This window comes from Anolis carolinensis, chromosome 6, assembly GCF_035594765.1.
Source record: "Anolis carolinensis isolate JA03-04 chromosome 6, rAnoCar3.1.pri, whole genome shotgun sequence".
In the NCBI taxonomy this organism is placed as follows: Eukaryota; Metazoa; Chordata; class Lepidosauria; order Squamata; family Dactyloidae; genus Anolis; species Anolis carolinensis.
This window is the reverse complement of record NC_085846.1, coordinates 14,815,208-14,833,392: the sequence shown is the minus strand read 5'-3', so window position 1 is coordinate 14,833,392 and position 18,185 is coordinate 14,815,208. Positions and strand designations below refer to the sequence as shown.

The 18,185-nt window shown below is 42.0% G+C and overlaps 1 protein-coding gene across 1 annotated transcript; it reads right to left on the bottom strand.

Moving 5' to 3' along the window:
* Window positions 1-10,196: 10,196 nt before the first annotated feature.
* Window positions 10,197-14,640, bottom strand: rpl28 (ribosomal protein L28). The gene is made up of 5 exons (XM_003224983.3): window positions 14,484-14,640; window positions 11,923-12,014; window positions 11,619-11,742; window positions 11,096-11,214; window positions 10,197-10,326 (listed from the first exon to the last, which is right to left on the bottom strand). The coding sequence occupies exons 2-5, from the start codon at window positions 12,001-12,003 to the stop codon at window positions 10,237-10,239; spliced, it is 414 nt and encodes a 137-aa protein (XP_003225031.3). The 5' UTR covers window positions 12,004-12,014; window positions 14,484-14,640; the 3' UTR covers window positions 10,197-10,236.
* Between the last annotated feature and the right edge of the window lie 3,545 nt (window positions 14,641-18,185).

Below are 18,185 nucleotides of genomic sequence, written 5' to 3'. Positions count from 1 at the left end.
TGAAAGGCACTGCAGGCTGATCCAACCAGAGAAGTCAGCCATAGCAGAGCACTTGATGAACCAACCTGGACACAGCATATTATTTGAGAGCACAGAAATGCTGAACCACTATAAAACAACTATCATGTCAGACTACACAGAGAAGCCATTGAAATCCACAAGCATGTGGACAATTACAACAGAAAGGAGGAAACCATGAAAATGAACAAAATCTGTCTACCAGTATTTTAAAAACTCTAAAATCAGGACAGTAAATAAAGAACAACACTCAGAAAACAGAGTTATTCCAGACATGAAACAATCAGGGCCAGCTAACACTTCCCAACAAAGGAGATTTCTTCCTTAATTGTCACCCAGCAGCCATAATGTCCATGTGGAGGAATCTCAAAATATTAAAAACTTGTGGCCTTGTTTTCCTTTTTCTTCCTCATCCCTCCTTTTTATGTTATGCCTTTTTAGAATATAAGCCTGAGAGTCTTGTACTTGTCTTTTTAAAAAATTAATGTGTAAGCAATTCTCAAAGCTTTTGAAGCAATTGAACAGGGTATACATTGTTATTAAAAACACCCAAAGGTTTTCATGCATGTTGTATCCAAACCTGAGACCTTTCCGAACAAAGCAATTTTATTCCTATGATCCCACCTTCACTGCCAGTCTTGGCATTTGCAGTTTAGGGAGAGCCACTCATCTTGCCAAGAAATGCCTAGGGTAGGTTTGCCATAGGATTGCCATAGGTCAGTAGCACACTGGAATTCTTAGCCACAGAGCTCTAGTATTTCACCAAACAAAACACTTTATGATTATTTAGGATGCAGCAATCACAGGTAAAGTGGAATTGTAATGCTGTTATGAAGTAGAAGCCTGTACTCAGTGACCACCTTTCAACTTGAGGTCATTGCGAAAATATCCTGTCCTATTAAAGATGCCAGTTTTTCCCATAATGAGTGTTTACTTATACAGCCAGCTCTCCACATACACTGGAGTCTGGGGCACAGGAGCCCCATGAAAGTGAAAAAATGCAAATAAAGACATTGTTTAAAAAATAACTTCATGGAACACCTCTCTAGGAATTTCTTAGTCTTCTAACATGACCGAAGCTGAACACAGGATCACAATAGAGGACCTACAGCTGTGGTTCTCAACCTGTGGATCCCCAGATGTTTTGGCCTACAGCTCCCAGAAATCCCAGCTGGTTTACCAACTGTTAGGATTTCTGAGAATTGAGGACCAAAACATCTGGGGACCCACAGGTTGAGAACCACTGACCTACAGATTCCTAATGGGGTATTACTTGTATAAATCTGTAGGTCTTCCAGCATGAATGGAGGAAGTGGACCATAGTGACACATTGGATGACTTAATGATTCCTAGAGAAAACATTTTTAATAATCAAATCTACAAAAGTCAAAACTACCAATAGGACAGGACAGCTGTATACTGAAAATAAGGAAGGAAGTTGTCCTATTAACAGCTGGTCATCTGCCAACCAACAAGTAAGCAAGCCCCATTAGCCTCCAGATGAAAAGGATACCATATAAATGGCTATTAAAGTGTTATGTAATTATGTGACATGAAATAGACTTCTGTTGACCACTTGCTCTTAATATTTCTGAATAAGCTGCCTTCCACCTGGCAAAATATATAAGTCCCAGCCCAGCCAACAAAAGCAAAGTCCTGGAGGAAAAGGAGGGATCGGACTCTTTAGACTACAAACACAACTGCACACAATCCTCTCCAGATTGGACTCAAATCTCTGCCATCTTGGTGCCCGTGTATAAACAGACTGGGCTTATCACTCCAGAACACGGTGCCACTCCTAGGTCACAGCATTGTTCCGAAAGCCAGACCCAGTTTCCTGAGAATGATATTCCCAAGGCATGGCAGGAGCAGCATTAAGGAGTTGGCTGCCTTCAACCCTGCAAGGAAAAAGAGCATCATTCATTCTTCTCCCTGCTTCACATCCTTTGTTTCTCTGCCGTACTGGCATGCAGTTCCAAGACCTCATTAAGTCACATGGTTGCACACTTTCGAAGCTCCACTGGCTTCTTCATCAGGCAAAAGATGTTTTAAAATCATGCAGAGGAGACATGATTTAAGACAGAGGAATGAACGGAGAGCCATAACAACTGGACAAGAAGTCATTTTGAGATTATCAAAATGAATTTTTCTGATTATTTCAGCGGCAAGAATGGTGGGTACCATTAGGGGATGAATGGGTAGTGTGTAGTTCTTGGCACAATTTGAAAAATTGATTCAAAATAAAAAAAATGCCACAGAAAAGGTTACATTTGATACAATTTGGTGGCCATTGGTTTTACCTGCTTATAAAGAAACATCCCCTGCAATGCAGGTCAGATTGAGAATGGGTTGTAAAATTATATTCCACACCTGCAAAACAAGCTTATTCTTTTCATAAAGTGTTTCTAAGGTAAAGGTTTTCTCCTGACGTTAAATCTAGTTGTGACTGACTCTGGGGGTTGGTGCTCATCTCCATTCCTAAGCCGAAGAGCCGCCGTTGTCCGTAGACACCTCCAAGGTCATGTGGCCGGCATGACTGCATAGAGCGCCATTTCCTTCCCGCCGGAGCGGTACCTATTGATCTACTCATATTTGCATGTTTTCAAACTGCTAGGTTGGCAGGAGCTGGGGCTAAGAGCGGGCGCTCATTCCGCTCCCGGGATTTGAACCTGGGTCCTTTTGGTCTGCAAGTTCAGCAAGCTCTGCGCTTTAACACACTGTGCCACCACAGTGTTTCTAGAAAGGCACAAAAACAAGAGCAAAAGAAGACACTATACTAGAAATTAGACTTTCATTGGGAAGGAGACCAATTCACCCCGTCCTGCTGGAAGCCAGGTCAGTTGTGATACCAGGGTGAAAAGATGAGGGCAGTGCAGGGGAAAAGTCAGAAAATAGCGTCAGTCTGTGCCTTCAAATAGCCTCCTGGGGTCAGCCGGAGGCCTGCCAGTGCCCTGCTGCGCATTAGGTTCCTTTGGCCCAAGCACGCATTTAGATCACTTACAAAGAGAGTTGGAAGGGATGCAGGGAGGGAGAGAAGGGCTTCCCGTTGATGAATTCAATATTTTGTAGTGGGTCCATCTTTCTGATCCTTGATCTATGACACTCCTTCACACCTCTCACAAGTGGAAAGTGAGTAGGCTTTTCTCCCCTTGCTGGCCTACCTAGGAGGCCCAGTATATGGATACCTGATTGTTAAGGTGGAAAAAGAAGCAAGGAATGGCTTTTATTTCTGTTGGGACCATTTAGGAGGCTGACAAAGCCAGGAAAAAGAAATAGATGTAGGGTGCATCCACAGTTTAATCAATACCTTTGTCACTATTTTAACTACCATACTCTATGAAATCATGGAACTAGTAGTTCTACAAGGTCTTCTCTGCCAGAGTGCTGGTGCGTCATCGAACTACAGCTCCCAGGATTCCAGAGCATTGAGCCATGGCTATTCAAGAAGTGTCAAACTGCGTTCATTCTGCAAGATGCACTCCGAGGCCCCTTCCACACAGCTGAATAAAATCTCATATTATCTGCTTTGAACAGGAATATATGGCAGTCTAGACTCAGATAACAGAGTTCAAAGCAGATATTGTGGATTATCTGCCTTGATATTTTGTTATATGGCTGTGTGGAAGGGCCCTTAGAAGCAAGGTATCCATGTATCCAAGAATGTTATCAAGAATATCAGCTTTAGAGCGGGTTATTTTTCTTTTTAGCTGCAGCAGTATAACATAGGGCAAGACAGTTTTGCCACTCCTGTTATCAACTTGATCTTTGCTGAACCACTAACAGATCCAAATATTAACTTCCCCCACTGTGTATACACCACCCCTTTGCACAACCTCACAGGACTCAAATCTCATTTCCTGTTGGGTGTCCCTCTCCCTTCCTTACATTTATCCTCTACAGATTTCTTTTGTATCCTTTAGACACAAGCCTTCCACTAACATAGAGGGACAATTACTTAGGAAAATGTGTTTCTCAAGGGCATGAGGCAATCTAAGAGTCAAAACTATAATGGTATTCCACTTAAGACAAAGATGTCCCTTGCTGAAGCATCTCACTCAATCCTTAAAGCCTGAAATCATTACCTCTCAGGTTAAGCTTTATGCTCAAAGCTGCTGCGGGTTAACAGAACATGGAGGTATGAAAGCTGGAGGAAGTTGCGTCAACATTAAAAGATATACAAACAATAATATACTACTAGCAGAAAAAAGAAAGACTTGGAATGATTAGGGAAGGAATTCAGTGATGAAAGGTCTATATCAGGCTTATACCTGACCACTAAGAAACTAAAAACAATGACTACTATTACTTACATAACTTTCAAGCAAATAATTAAGACATCAAGGTAATCATAGGTTTACTATACCTTGACTTAATTATGAAAAAAACAAAATGGAGACTGCTTTCAAGAAAGCAGAAAGCTAGGAAATCCGAAGGGCAGCCAGGATAGAACTGGACAAGTCTAAAATATATATCATTAAATAGCAGTAAGGGTTGTTTATGTCATTGTATTTCCATTTTTTATGTATGATCATGAAAGCTGGACAATAAAGGTAATTTAGAAAGAGAATAAATTCATTTGAGATGTGTTGCTGGAGGAGAGTTCTGCATTTAACCTTGGAATGCGAAAAGTATAAATGGGTCCTAGAGCAATTTGAGCCCAAGCTAGCCCTAGAAATCACATTTTTAGAGAGAATAATTCACTAGAAAAGACCATAAAGCTTGGCAAAGGGGAAAGCAGTAGAAAAAGACTGCATTATAGATGGCTAGACTCAGTCAAGGAATTAACATCCTGCAAGACATGTTGATGACAAAGTCACTTGGAGGTCTCAAATTGAGTTCGCTAAAATTTGGAAACCAGTTTGATAGCAGTTAACAAAACCAAACACTGCCTCTCAATAGTGGACTAAGCGTTTTGCCTCGCAATAAGACATAAATTACCATGGCAATTCTGCTTTTATTGTGTTGTCGAAGGCTTTCATGGCCGGGATCACAGGGTTGTTGTATGTCTTTCGGGCTGTGTGGCCATGTTCCAGAAGCATTCTCTCCTGACGTTTCGCCCACATCTATGGCAGGCATCCTCAGAGGTTGTGAGGTATGGATAAACTAAGTAAGGAAAGGAAAGAATATATATCTGTGTCCAAGGTGTGGCAAGAGTCCTTTGTCAATGGGAGCCAGCATTAATGTTTCAGTTAATCACCCTAATTAGCATTGGAGATGTTTTGTCCCTTGCCTGGGGGCATCCTTTGTTCAGTCAAGTCCTCATTGTGTTGGTTCCCATCTACTGTTTTGATTTTGGAGTTTTGTAATACTGGTAGCCAGATTTTGTTCATTTTCATGGTTTCTTCCTTTCTGTTAAAGTTGTCCACATGCTTGTGGATTTCAATGGCTTCTCTGTGTAGTCTGACATGATAGTTGTTGGAATGGTCCAGCATTTTTGTGTTCTCAAATAGTATCCTGTGTCCAGGCTGGTTCATCAAATGCTCTGCTATGGCTGATTTCTCTGGTTGAATTAGTCTGCAGTGCCTTTCATGTTCTTTGACTCTTGTTTGGGCGCTGCGTTTGGTGGTCCCTATGTAGACTTGTCCACAGCTGCATGGTATCCGGTAGACTCCTGCAGAAGAGAGAGGATTCCTCTTGTCCTTCGCTGACCGTAGCATTTGTTGGATTTTCTTCGTGGGTCTGTAGATAGTTTGTAGGTTGTGCTTCTTCATCAGCTTCCCTATGCGGTCAGTAGTTCCCTTGATGTATGGTAAGAACACCTTTCCTCTGGGTGGATCTTTGTCTTGACTCTCATGGCTTGTTCTTGCCCTTGCAGCTCTTCTGATGTCTGTGGTGGAGTATCCATTGGCCTGTAGAGCCCAGTTTAGGTGGTTGAGTTCACCTTGGAGGAGGTGAGGTTCGCAGATTCTTTGTGCACGGTCTGTCAGGGCTTTGATTGTGCTCCTTTTTTGACTTGGGTGATGGTTGGAGTTTTTATGAAGGTATCTATCTGTGTGTGTAGGTTTTCTGTAAACTGTGTGGCCCAATTGTTGATTGGGTTTGCGGATGACCAGAACATCTAGAAATGGCAGTTTTCCTTCCTTTTCTTTTTCCATGGTGAATTGGATGTTTGGGTGGATGCTGTTAAGATGGTCCAGGAACTTGCTGAGTTCTTCCTCTCCATGGCTCCAAATTGTGAAGGTGTCATCTACGTATCTGAACCAAACAGTTGGCTTTTTTGGTGCTGTTTCTAGGGCCTGTTTTTCAAAGTATTCCATATAGAAATTTGCTACTACTGGGCTGAGAGGGCTCCCCATGGCCACTCCATCCTTCTGTTCATAGAATCCAGTGTCCCACTGAAAGTAGCTAGTGGTGAGGCAATGGTGAAACAGGGCTGTGATGTCTTCTGGGAAGTTTTGTTTGATTAGTGTGAGGGTGTCAGCTACTGGGACTTTGGTAAAAAGGGACACCACATCAAAGCTGATCAGGATGTCCTTGGTGCTTAGATTGAGGTTGCTGATCTTTTCTATAAAGTGTGTAGAGTCCTTGATATAATGTGCAGTGAGCCCAATGTGGGTTTGTAGCTGTGTAGCCAGAAATTTTGCCAGGTTGTAAGTCGGCGATCCAATGGCACTTACAATGGGTCTGAGTGGGATGGAGTCCTTGTGGATTTTGGGGAGTCCGTAAAGCCTGGGTGGGAGGGCTTCTGATTTGCACAGCTGTTGGCGTATGTCAAAGTTAATGGAGGAGTTCTTGATTAGAGTGTTCGTTTTTCTGGTGATTTTGTTAGTGGGGTCTTGTTTCAGTTTCTTGTAAATTGTGGGATCTAGAAGTTGTCTGATTTTTTCCTTGTATTGTTTTGTTTCCATGATTACTGTGGCATTCCCCTTGTCAGCTTGGGCTCACTGCACATTATATCAAGGACTCTACACACTTTATAGAAAAGATCAGCAACCTCAATCTAAGCACCAAGGACATCCTGATCAGCTTTGATGTGGTGTCCCTTTTTACCAAAGTCCCAGTAGCTGACACCCTCACACTAATCAAACAAAACTTCCCAGAAGACATCACAGCCCTGTTTCACCATTGCCTCACCACTAGCTACTTTCAGTGGGACACTGGATTCTATGAACAGAAGGATGGAGTGGCCATGGGGAGCCCTCTCAGCCCAGTAGTAGCAAATTTCTATATGGAATACTTTGAAAAACAGGCCCTAGAAACAGCACCAAAAAAGCCAACTGTTTGGTTCAGATACGTAGATGACACCTTCACAATTTGGAGCCATGGAGAGGAAGAACTCAGCAAGTTCCTGGACCATCTTAACAGCATCCACCCAAACATCCAATTCACCATGGAAAAAGAAAAGGAAGGAAAACTGCCATTTCTAGATGTTCTGGTCATCCGCAAACCCAATCAACAATTGGGCCACACAGTTTACAGAAAACCTACACACACAGATAGATACCTTCATAAAAACTCCAACCATCACCCAAGTCAAAAAAGGAGCACAATCAAAGCCCTGACAGACCGTGCACAAAGAATCTGCGAACCTCACCTCCTCCAAGGTGAACTCAACCACCTAAACTGGGCTCTACAGGCCAATGGATACTCCACCACAGACATCAGAAGAGCTGCAAGGGCAAGAACAAGCCATGAGAGTCAAGACAAAGATCCACCCAGAGGAAAGGTGTTCTTACCATACATCAAGGGAACTACTGACCGCATAGGGAAGCTGATGAAGAAGCACAACCTACAAACTATCTACAGACCCACGAAGAAAATCCAACAAATGCTACGGTCAGCGAAGGACAAGAGGGATCCTCTCTCATAGAATCATAGAGAACCATAGAATAGTAGAGTTGGAAGAGACCTCAAGGGCCATCTAGTCCAACCCCCCGCTAAGAAGCAGGAAATCGCATTCAAAGCACCCCCGACAGATGGCCATCCAGCCTCTGCTTAAAAGCCTCCAAAGAAGGAGCCTCCACCACGGCCCGGGGGAGAGAGTTCCACTGCCGAACAGCCCTCACAGTGAGGAAGTTCTTCCTGATGTTCAGGTGGAATCTCCTTTCCTGTAGTTTGAAGCCATTGTTCCGTGTCCTAGTCTGCAGGGCAGCAGAAAATAAGCTTGCTCCCTCCTCCCTATGACTTCCCCTCTCTTCTGCAGGAGTCTACCGGATACCATGCAGCTGTGGACAAGTCTACATAGGGACCACCAAACGCAGCGCCCAAACAAGAGTCAAAGAACATGAAAGGCACTGCAGACTAATTCAACCAGAGAAATCAGCCATAGCAGAGCATTTGATGAACCAGCCTGGACACAGGATACTATTTGAGAACACAAAAATGCTGGACCATTCCAACAACTATCATGTCAGACTACACAGAGAAGCCATTGAAATCCACAAGCATGTGGACAACTTTAACAGAAAGGAAGAAACCATGAAAATGAACAAAATCTGGCTACCAGTATTACAAAACTCCAAAATCAAAACAGTAGATGGGAACCAACACAATGAGGACTTGACTGAACAAAGGATGCCCCCAGGCAAGGGACAAAACATCTCCAATGCTAATTAGGGTGATTAACTGAAACATTAATGCTGGCTCCCAGTGACAAAGGACTCTTGCCACACCTTGGACACAGATATATATTCTTTCCTTTCCTTACTTAGTTTATCCATACCTCACAACCTCTGAGGATGCCTGCCATAGATGTGGGCGAAACGTCAGGAGAGAATGCTTCTGGAACATGGCCACACAGCCCGAAAGACATACAACAACCCTCTGCTTTTATTGTCAGATTTTGTATTTCTGTGAGTAGGGGAACAGATCATAATCTCATGTATTTTGAATGTTTTCATGTCCTACACCTGGCAGTACATATACGCCTTAAAACATGAGGGCAGTATTAAAAATGAAAAGCTTGTAAGGCTGGGAACAGATGCACTTTTAAGGATGCAGAACAGAACATTTGCAGCAAAGCCAGCTCGGAACAGTTTCTGAATTGACAGCAATGCCTATTCCAGATTCAGCATGGTAGGATAGAGAGGCAATTCATACCAAGTAAGTACCAGTTAAAAGTGGTGTTGTAAAGAAGCTGTTAAACATAAGCTATCTGTAGTCAAAAGTTATGTGGCAGGAAGAAGGGATGAAATGGTAGTCAGAATCTGAACTTTCTTCAGCTCTTAACTGCCATCTATTGGTTGCAGAGGCAATTAAACAATTATTCCATGAGATATGAAAACAAAGCCCAATAGATAGAAACTGATATTGAATTCTGGTTATATCACAATATAGTAATAAAACATTTTTTTTCTGTTCACCACAACCTAGACATGGCATGTTGTCTTGGCCCTATCCTTACAGGGTGGGTTACAAAGTGATTTTACATTAAATTAATGCAGTATAAATCCACTATAAAAACTCATTCTTGGGACCTTTGTGTTTGTTTTAAACCAGTTCGAAGTCTTTATAATCATAAAAACAGATAGAATCATAGAGTCGAAAGAGATCTCACGGGCCATCCAGTCCAACCCCCTGCCAAGAAGCAGGAAAATCACGTTCAAAGATTATTAGGGGGGAAAGTTGACAGAGACCATACCAGATGGGAGAAGTGTGTGCTTTTGGAAATAGACATCAGAGTGTAAGGCTCTGAATGTTGGATTAGGATTCAGAATACTAGGATCAGAGTCTTTTCATTTTGGAAACCCAGTGTGTGTATGACTTTGGGCAAGTCACACTCTCGCCTACTTACAGAAAGACAATGTAGTACAGCAGTTTGAATATTGGATAAAGATTCTGAGAGACCAGGTTTCTAATCCTTTCTTGGCCATGAACACCCTCTTTGGGTGATCTTGGCAAGCTATACTCCTTCAGCCTCAGAAGTAAGCTATTGCAAACCCACTTTGAACACATCTTACTTAGAAAACTCGATGATAGGTTTACTGTAAGTCAGCGTCAATTTGAAGGCATTTCAATAGCAGAAAGCAAACCACAGGAGATAGCTTTACAGGCTGCTTGCATTTCAACTACTCTGGCTCTAATCCCAAATCAACAATTTTATGAAACCAACTGGAAAAATGTGTATGTTTGGAGGGGGAATCCCATCTTCAAACAAAATGATAACTAAAAATATTTTTCTGGAAAAGAAAGAAAATCCCCCATTAGTTATTTATTAACGCCACTCAGCCACCACGTACTCTAGTTCGGATCCTTTATTGGAAAATCTGGCAACTATGTTTATGCAGCTTTAGTAGCCCTGGTCCGCTTCTTCTTCACCACCACTGGCTTCTGGCTGCGTAGAATTGCACTGGCGCGTCTCAAGGCAGCCTGGGAGGAGAAAGAAGAGGAAAAATGAATGGACTGAACCTGGGGATGGGTTATGAACCTTGAGGTTTCTTGTTAAAAGACAAATTATCTCAAAGTCAACCTCATCTAGCCTGCAGAGATGATCAAAGATAGAAAAGCTGAAGTATACCAAATAATTTCCCACTTAAAAATAATTTCATACCTCATTATAGGGCCAGGTATTTTAAAGCTATACTCTCATCAATAGTCTAAGTCCTTCCAAAGTAGATGAAACAGAAGTTGTTTACGACCCCCCATCAACACTGCCATATAATCCAGTTTCAGAATGCAAATTAACTGCATTGAACTGGATTATATGGCAGTGTAGACTCATACATTTCAGTTCAAGGCATTTAATCTGCATTCTGAAACTGGATTATATCGCAGTGTAGATCCAGCCTACATCAGTGCTTTTTCATCTATTTGGGCCCAGCAATATTTTTTCAATATGTCAAATCAGTGAGTACCAATTGACTACAATGCGTTCTTTCTTTCTTGAAATTCTCCAAAGACCAGAACTTAGATATATCACTCCCTGGATAAATGATATAAACACAAGCACCTTATTCCTCACTCACAAATATTCAGTCTCTTGGGTGGCAATTAACTTTCCCTTGGCCTTTAGTCATTAAACATTAAAACCAAAAATCTTTTTGTTTGATACACCACCACTCTATGCTTACTGAATTATTTTGGTTACCAAGACAGCATAAACCTACCAACCAAGAAAACAAAGAGGGATCCGTCTTACCATGCGCAGGTCCTTGCGGTAATTGTTCTTGCGGATGATGTGGCGGAGACTGCTGAGAGTGGCACGTGCATTTTTGTTGATGGTAATCTTCTCATAAGAAGTTGCTGGCTTCCGCTGACCTGCAAGAAGGGAGCCAGGAGATTAGGATGCAAAGGCAGAAGACTCAAGAATCTCTGAAGAGGTGGCAGCTCAAATTCAAGAACAGTGGCCAAGAGTCTTGCAAAAAATGTGCATACCGCAAATACTGCAGGCATAAAAGTTTTTGTGCTTCAAATTCATTATTTTAGTGATCCTTAGGCACACTGAACACCATCGGAAATATTATTTAAAGACACGGATATGGTTAATGCAACTCGCTCACTGGTAAGCCTGTATCCACCATCCCCTTATACCATCTACGCAACAGAATGTCACTTTAATTTGATATTTTAAAAAACTGTGCTTGCCATGTGCCCCATCTCAATTCAACATCCCAGGGTCCCAATTTCAATTTGACATCCATTTCAAGATCTTAAAAACCTACCTGCACGCTTCTTCAGGACCACAACGATGCCCTTCCCATCAGCAGCTGGCTCCACCCCAACCGTCTTACGATGGATCAGTCCATTGTAGCGGAAGGAGTTGCGGGCTTTAAGGTTGTTGGGTTCCTTTGAAAAAACAAGAGATCATTTATCAGAACTTCATACACACATTTCAAAGTGGAAATGCATATGAAAACGGGGGGTAAGAATCCAGGATTGCTGAATCCCTTAGGAAAGAAACTGCAATTTCAGCCAGGCATACTAAAAATCAAGTCTTGCTCACAAGAGAAAGGAGTTCTGTCTCACCATGCTGTACGTTTGCTTGTTCCTTTTGATGAGGAAACTTGAGCAGTTGCGCACAATCATCCATTGTAGATGGGCCGACATTGTGCAGGTTCCTGGACAGGAAGAAGCCATGCAATAATTCATTATTTTTGTGTATTTTAATCAGGCTCAAAAGGTCATACCCATATAACACATGTCCTGTTCCCACAAATTACCACACCTCAATCAAAACGTTTGGCTGAGCATTCTTGAGTTTTTATTAATTTATCTTGTCCTTACTAAACTGATTTCTGCTTCTATGCTGCTACTCTTATTTCCCTTTTACCTCTAAATTATAATCTTGCCTCCCAATACACTTATTAAAAATTTGTTTGCACATCATTATCTCTTCTGATAAATGCTGACAGAATAATTTCATTTCCTCTTCAATATCTACTAAACAGCAAATTGACACAACCAATTTGTGTGGTTGGAGGAAAGGAAATGGGAAACCTTGTTCAAAAACTACAGCTTTAGACTTTTAAAGAATTTTTACTAATAAAAGTTCTGAAACCATGAAACAGCCTTTCATTACTCTCTGCTCTGCGCCTAATACAACTGGACAGGACTGATCATTCTGTAAGTATCTTAATTTAGTCATTGTATTTTAGATTACAATCCTAAAGTGGGAGACCTGTCACACGTGCTATCTTTGTAAATTACTACGAACCTTTACAAATTTCAGAACATTTTGGATTACAGTAGTGCCAGTCAAACTGATGAGTTTTCCAGAAAGGAAAAAAAAATGTAGCTCACAGGCACAGACATGGGAATTGTTTTGCTATTCTTTTACTTGTAAAGCACCATGAACAGCAGAGCTTTCCAAACTTTCCATCTTGGTGACACACTTCTTAAACATGAACCCTAAGGGGTCGTGGTAACACAATGGGTTAAACCCTTGTGCTGCTAAAGTGCTGACCTGAAGGTTGGCAGTTCGAATTCACAAGATGGAGTGAGCTCCCACTGTTAGCCCTAGAACCTGCCAACCTAGCAGTCTGAAAACATGCAAATGTAAGTAGATCAATAGGTACTGCTTTAGCGGGAAAAGACCAAAAAAAAAAAACCCGCTCCATTCAACCATGCTGGCCACATGACCAGGAGGCACCTCGGTTTGAAAATGGAGAAGAGTACCTCCCCCAGAGCCACAGATGAGCACCGCCTCCAGAGCCAGAAATGAAATGAGAAGTCTGCCTTTTACGTGTTTTTGTCTCATTGTATTTCATTGCAACAAAGCATTGAATGCTTGCCTGTGTCTGTTTATATGCTGTAATCTGCTCTGAGTCCCCTCAGGGAGAAGGGCAGAATATAAATAAAGTGTTATTATATTATTTTGCAGCTTGGTAATTTAGTTCATCTTGAAAACTTGAGGCAAAACCAAACCCTTATAAGAGTTTCATACAATATAGATGTAGTATAAAATATAATCATACATTTTCAAGTTAAAATATAAAATATGCAAGTTTCATATAACCTTTACTGTAAACAAAGTTTGGAAACTTTTCCTTTACATTTGATTCTTGTGTAGTTTCCTCTATAGCCGCTCCATGCAGTTCATCAAAAACATTGTCAACATATTTTCTTTTCTTAATTAAAAACTTATCAATTTTAGTGATTACTGCAACTCAATCAACAAATTGTGCCAATTAGAAGTTATAACAGTACCTACACTTGAAAAGCACTAGCATTCCTCTTCTGTAAGGATTAAATCTCTCTGGATGATTTTAAATGGGAGGCTAGATGGCTATCTGTTGGAAGGGCTTTGACTGTGTGTCCCCATCTGTCTGTTGGGGGTTGGACTAGATGCCGGTTGGGGATATATAGACAGAGGCAAAAGCCTTTACGCCTGTCTATGTATTATCTGTCCTTGTTGCCTGTATAACCATATTGAATGTTTGCCATATATGTATTCTGTAATCCACCCTGAGTCTCCTCGATAAGATAGAGTAGAATATAAATAAAGTAGATTAAGTATATTATTATTCCTTCCAACTCTAGGGAAATATGGACTGCCCAGGAGTCCAATGGAGTCCCTTCTCTAGAGATTTTTGAGCTGAGGCTGGATGGCCATCTGTCGGGAGAGCATAGACTGTGCCAGACAGCCTTTGTTTGTGGGGACGACACGTCTGTGGATTACAAGCGACTCACAAATGGGAAAGCTCTGATGTACAGCCATGTTGTTACGTGCCTTTAAGGACTTTCTGGGTTACTGTTTTGTTTTAGACAGAATCTGTTCAGAGGTAAGTGGCCTTTGCCTCTCTATGAGGCTGAGAGAGCGTGACTTTCCCAAGGCCACTCAGTGGGTTTCCACGGCCGAGAGGGGATTCGAAGCCTAGGGTGCGTTTACACTCTACAGCAGGCATGGGCAAATTTGGGCCCTCCAGGCGTTTTGAACTTCAAACACCTGGAGGGCCCAAGTTTGCCTATGCCTGCTGTAGAGTGAATGCCGTTTTGACACCACTTTAACTGCAACGGCTCAATGCTATATAAACCTGGGATTCTTCCTCCACCCATCAAAAAAAAAGACCGCCATCAGGCCTCCCTACCTCCCGGCAAACACGAGGCCTGCTGCTCTCTATCCTCCCTCAGCCGCGACCGGAAACGGAAAAGGAGAGGCCTACTCCAAGGGAGGGGCTTTTATAGCACTCTCAAAGCCACGCCCACTTCCCGATCTCCGCCTTTTCCGCTACAGGATGTCAAAGACTGACATCGCCTCTCTAGGCTCACTTCCCACAACGGGAACGATCGGATGCTTCCGGAAACAGCCCGTTCTCCTCGGGTAATTTCGCCGACGCCTCGGAAAGAGCCGAGCTGACGGAGTTTCCCAAAGGGGCGGGTTTTTTCCTCACTTCGGAACCTCTCGGGTCTCACTTCGACTGTTTCCGTGTTTTTAGCCGAGAGGGTTCGGGAAAGGCTGAACCATGAATCGGAAACGGTCGGATTCAAGTAGTTTGATAGCAGGCTTGGTCAAACTTTGGCCCTCCAGGTGTTTTGGACTTCAACTCCCACAATTCCTAACAACCGGCTGTTAGGAATTCTGGGAGTTGAAGTCCAAAACACCTGGAGGGCCAAAGTTTGACTATACCTGATCTATAGACTTTGTTGCCAAAGGGTGCTGGTGCCTTGCCAAACTACAGATCCCAGGATTTCATAGGATTGAGCCATGGCAGTTAAAGCGATCTCAAACTGCATTAGTTCTACAGTGCAGATGCGCCATTTGTTTCTATTCATACAGTAGAGTCTCACTTATCCAACATAAACGGGCCGGCAGAACCTTGGATAAGTGAATATGTTGGATAATAAGGAGGGCTTAAGGAAAAGCCTATTAAACATCAAATTAGGTTATGATTTTACAAATTAAGCACCAAAACAACATGTTATACAGCAAATTTGACAGAAAAAGTAGTTCAATATGCAGTAATGCTATGTAGTAATTACTTTATTTGCGAATTTAGCACCAAAATATCACGATGTATTGAAAACATTGACTACAAAAATGAGTTGGATAATCCAGAATGTTGGATAAGTGAGACTCTACTGTATCTACAGTATCTACACTGCCACATAATCCAGACCAAAGCAGATAATCTGTATTCAGAAACGGGATTATATGCCAGTGTAGATCCAGCCTTGGCTCTGGTAGGTGTGACAAGATAACAAAAGGAATGTGTGCCAAGTTTGGTCCAGATCCATCAAGCCATATAAGAGCCTTTGTGGTACAAACCAATCAAAACACATAAATACATGGATTGACTTATATATATTTAAATTTAACTCTACACAATTATAACATCTTGATGCCACTTTAGCTGCTACACAGATGCTGAAGTGGCCAAATCCTGGAATTTGTAGTTTTGTACTGCATTTAGAATCCTCTATCAGGGAGCTCTGTTGCCTTGTGAAACTATAAATCCCAGAATACTGTATCATGCAACCATGGTAGTTCAAGTTACATCAAACTGCTACATCTGTATAGTGGGAAGGAAACCACAACAACAACAAAAAAGAGTTGCTGTGAGTTTTCCGGGCTATATGGCCATGTTCCAGAAGCACTCTCTCCTGACGTTTTGCCCACATCTATGGCAGGCATCCTCAGAGGTTGAGAGGTGTGTTGGAAACTAGGCAAGTGGGGTTTATATATCTGTGGAATAATGTCCAGGGTGGAAGAAAGAACTCATGTTTGCTTGAGGCAAGTGTGAATGTTGCAATTGGACAGCTTGATTAACGCTGAATAGCCTTTCAGCTTCAACGCCTGGCTGCCTGAGGGAATCCTTTGTTAGGAGCTGTTCTGGCCATGAAAGCCTTCAACAACAACAACAACACACACACACACACATTAAAAAGGTCCAGACAACCAAAAATAAGTGTCTCAACAACCTTTTCTGCTCTCATGAATTTCCTATTATCATGATTCCTATTCTTTCAGAACAAAAAGGGCAGTTAACAATAGGATATTTTGTGTTGTCGAAGGCTTTCATGGCCAGAATCACAGGGTTGTTGTATGTCTTTCGGGCTGTGTGGCCATGTTCCAGAAGCATTCTCTCCTGACGTTTCGCCCACATCTATGGCAGGCATCCTCAGAGGTTGTGAGGTATGGATAAACTAGATGCCTGCCATAGATGTGGGCGAAACGTCAGGAGAGAATGCTTCTGGAACATGGCCACACAGCCCGAAAGACATACAACAACCCAATAGGATATTTTCCCTCAACCTCTCTCTCAGATACAGCTATAGAAGAAATATAGGGTCTGGTTTCTATCTTCATCTCAAATTGACCAAACTCTCCATACCTCCCAATTTGTTGTCTTAAAATAAAATAAAAATTCTTTCCAAATCCAACATGATTTCTTTTCGTGTCTCACTTCTATTCTGCCTCCTAGGATGTTGTTTATTAAAAAAACAAAAACAAAATGCCACCTTGTGATTTGCTTTATCTCCCTCTGCTATAATCTTTCACACCTCCCAATGACTTCCTTTGTGTCTGTATCCCCCCTTCTTATTTTCCATTTATTCTCTCCTTCCATCTAGCGCTTTTGAGTACTCCCTCCCTACCCTTTATCAAAATAAATAAGCTCCATACACTTCCTCCGCATAACTCTTCAGGGCTAATTTCACACATGCAAAGTCTGCCATGCTCATTCTGCAAATTGCTTTTTACTGTTCTCTTCGCGGGAACTAGATGAGACCTGGACAGGAACTCAAGGGTTGCAACTATATTGTGGAATTAATGCAGTTTGACACCACATTAACTGCCATGGCTTAGGGGTGTTGTAGATGGGGAAATAAGACGTTGAAAGTGATGGATATGGTGCTTCCTCTCACATGTAGATCAAGGCAGATATACACTGCTATGTAATGCATTTGAATCTGTATTATATGGCCAGTGTAGACCCATATAATGTGATTCAATGTACCTAGGTAAAGGTAAAGGTTTCCCTCTGACATTAAGTTGGAGGATATTGGACGAACGGATTTTAAGCATATGTTTTATGTTTTATATTTTATACTGTATTTAATTGGTGTAAAATATTTTTATATGTTGTTGTTTTTAATGATGTATCGGCATCGAATTGTTGCCAATTGTACGCCGCCCTGAGTCCCTCCGGGTGAGAAGGGCGGGATAGAAATATTTGAAATAAATAAATAAATAAATAAAGTCTAGTCGTGTCTGACTCTGGGGGTTGCTCATCTCCATTTCTAAGCCAAAGAGCTGGTGTTGTCCATAGACACCTCCAAGGTCATGTGGCCGGCATGACTGCATCGAGTGCCGTTACCTTTCCGCCGGAGCGGTACCTATTGATCTACTCATATTTGCATGTTTTCGAACTACTAGGTTGGCAGAAGCTGGGGCTAATAGTGGGAGCTCACCCTGCTCTCTGGATTCGAACCACCAACCTTTTGGTCAGCAAATTCAGCAGCTAAGTGGTTTAAGCTGCTGTGCAAATGGGGGCTCCTCAATGTATCTATCTTGTCTATTTAATGCAGGTGCAAGCTGCATTATATGGCAATGCAGATCGCTATTTTCTCTACATTTAAATGAAGCTGCATTTTATGGATTTACACTGATTATATAATGCAGATTCAAACTGCATGATATGGCAGTATACGTAGATGGGGCCTGGGTCTGCCAGAAGTTGACTACACAATTTCACTGGAGGACCCAGAGACAGCATATTAATAAAATCTACGAATATCACTATGTAACACGATTTTTGTTCCTGGGTTATAAATGTCATTTCCTAATTGGT

Bases quoted from the DNA above. Each gene is read 5' to 3' on its own strand.
- rpl28 (XM_003224983.3), bottom strand. From the start codon at position 12,003: ATGTCGGCCCATCTACAATGGATGATTGTGCGCAACTGCTCAAGTTTC. The intron at 11,215-11,618 runs GTAGGTTTTTAA...CCCTTCTTGCAG, and splicing joins GGTCCTGAAGAAGCGTGCAG to GTCAGCGGAAGCCAGCAACT. The intron at 10,327-11,095 runs GTAAGACGGATC...TTCTCCTCCCAG, and splicing joins ACCGCAAGGACCTGCGCATG to GCTGCCTTGAGACGCGCCAG.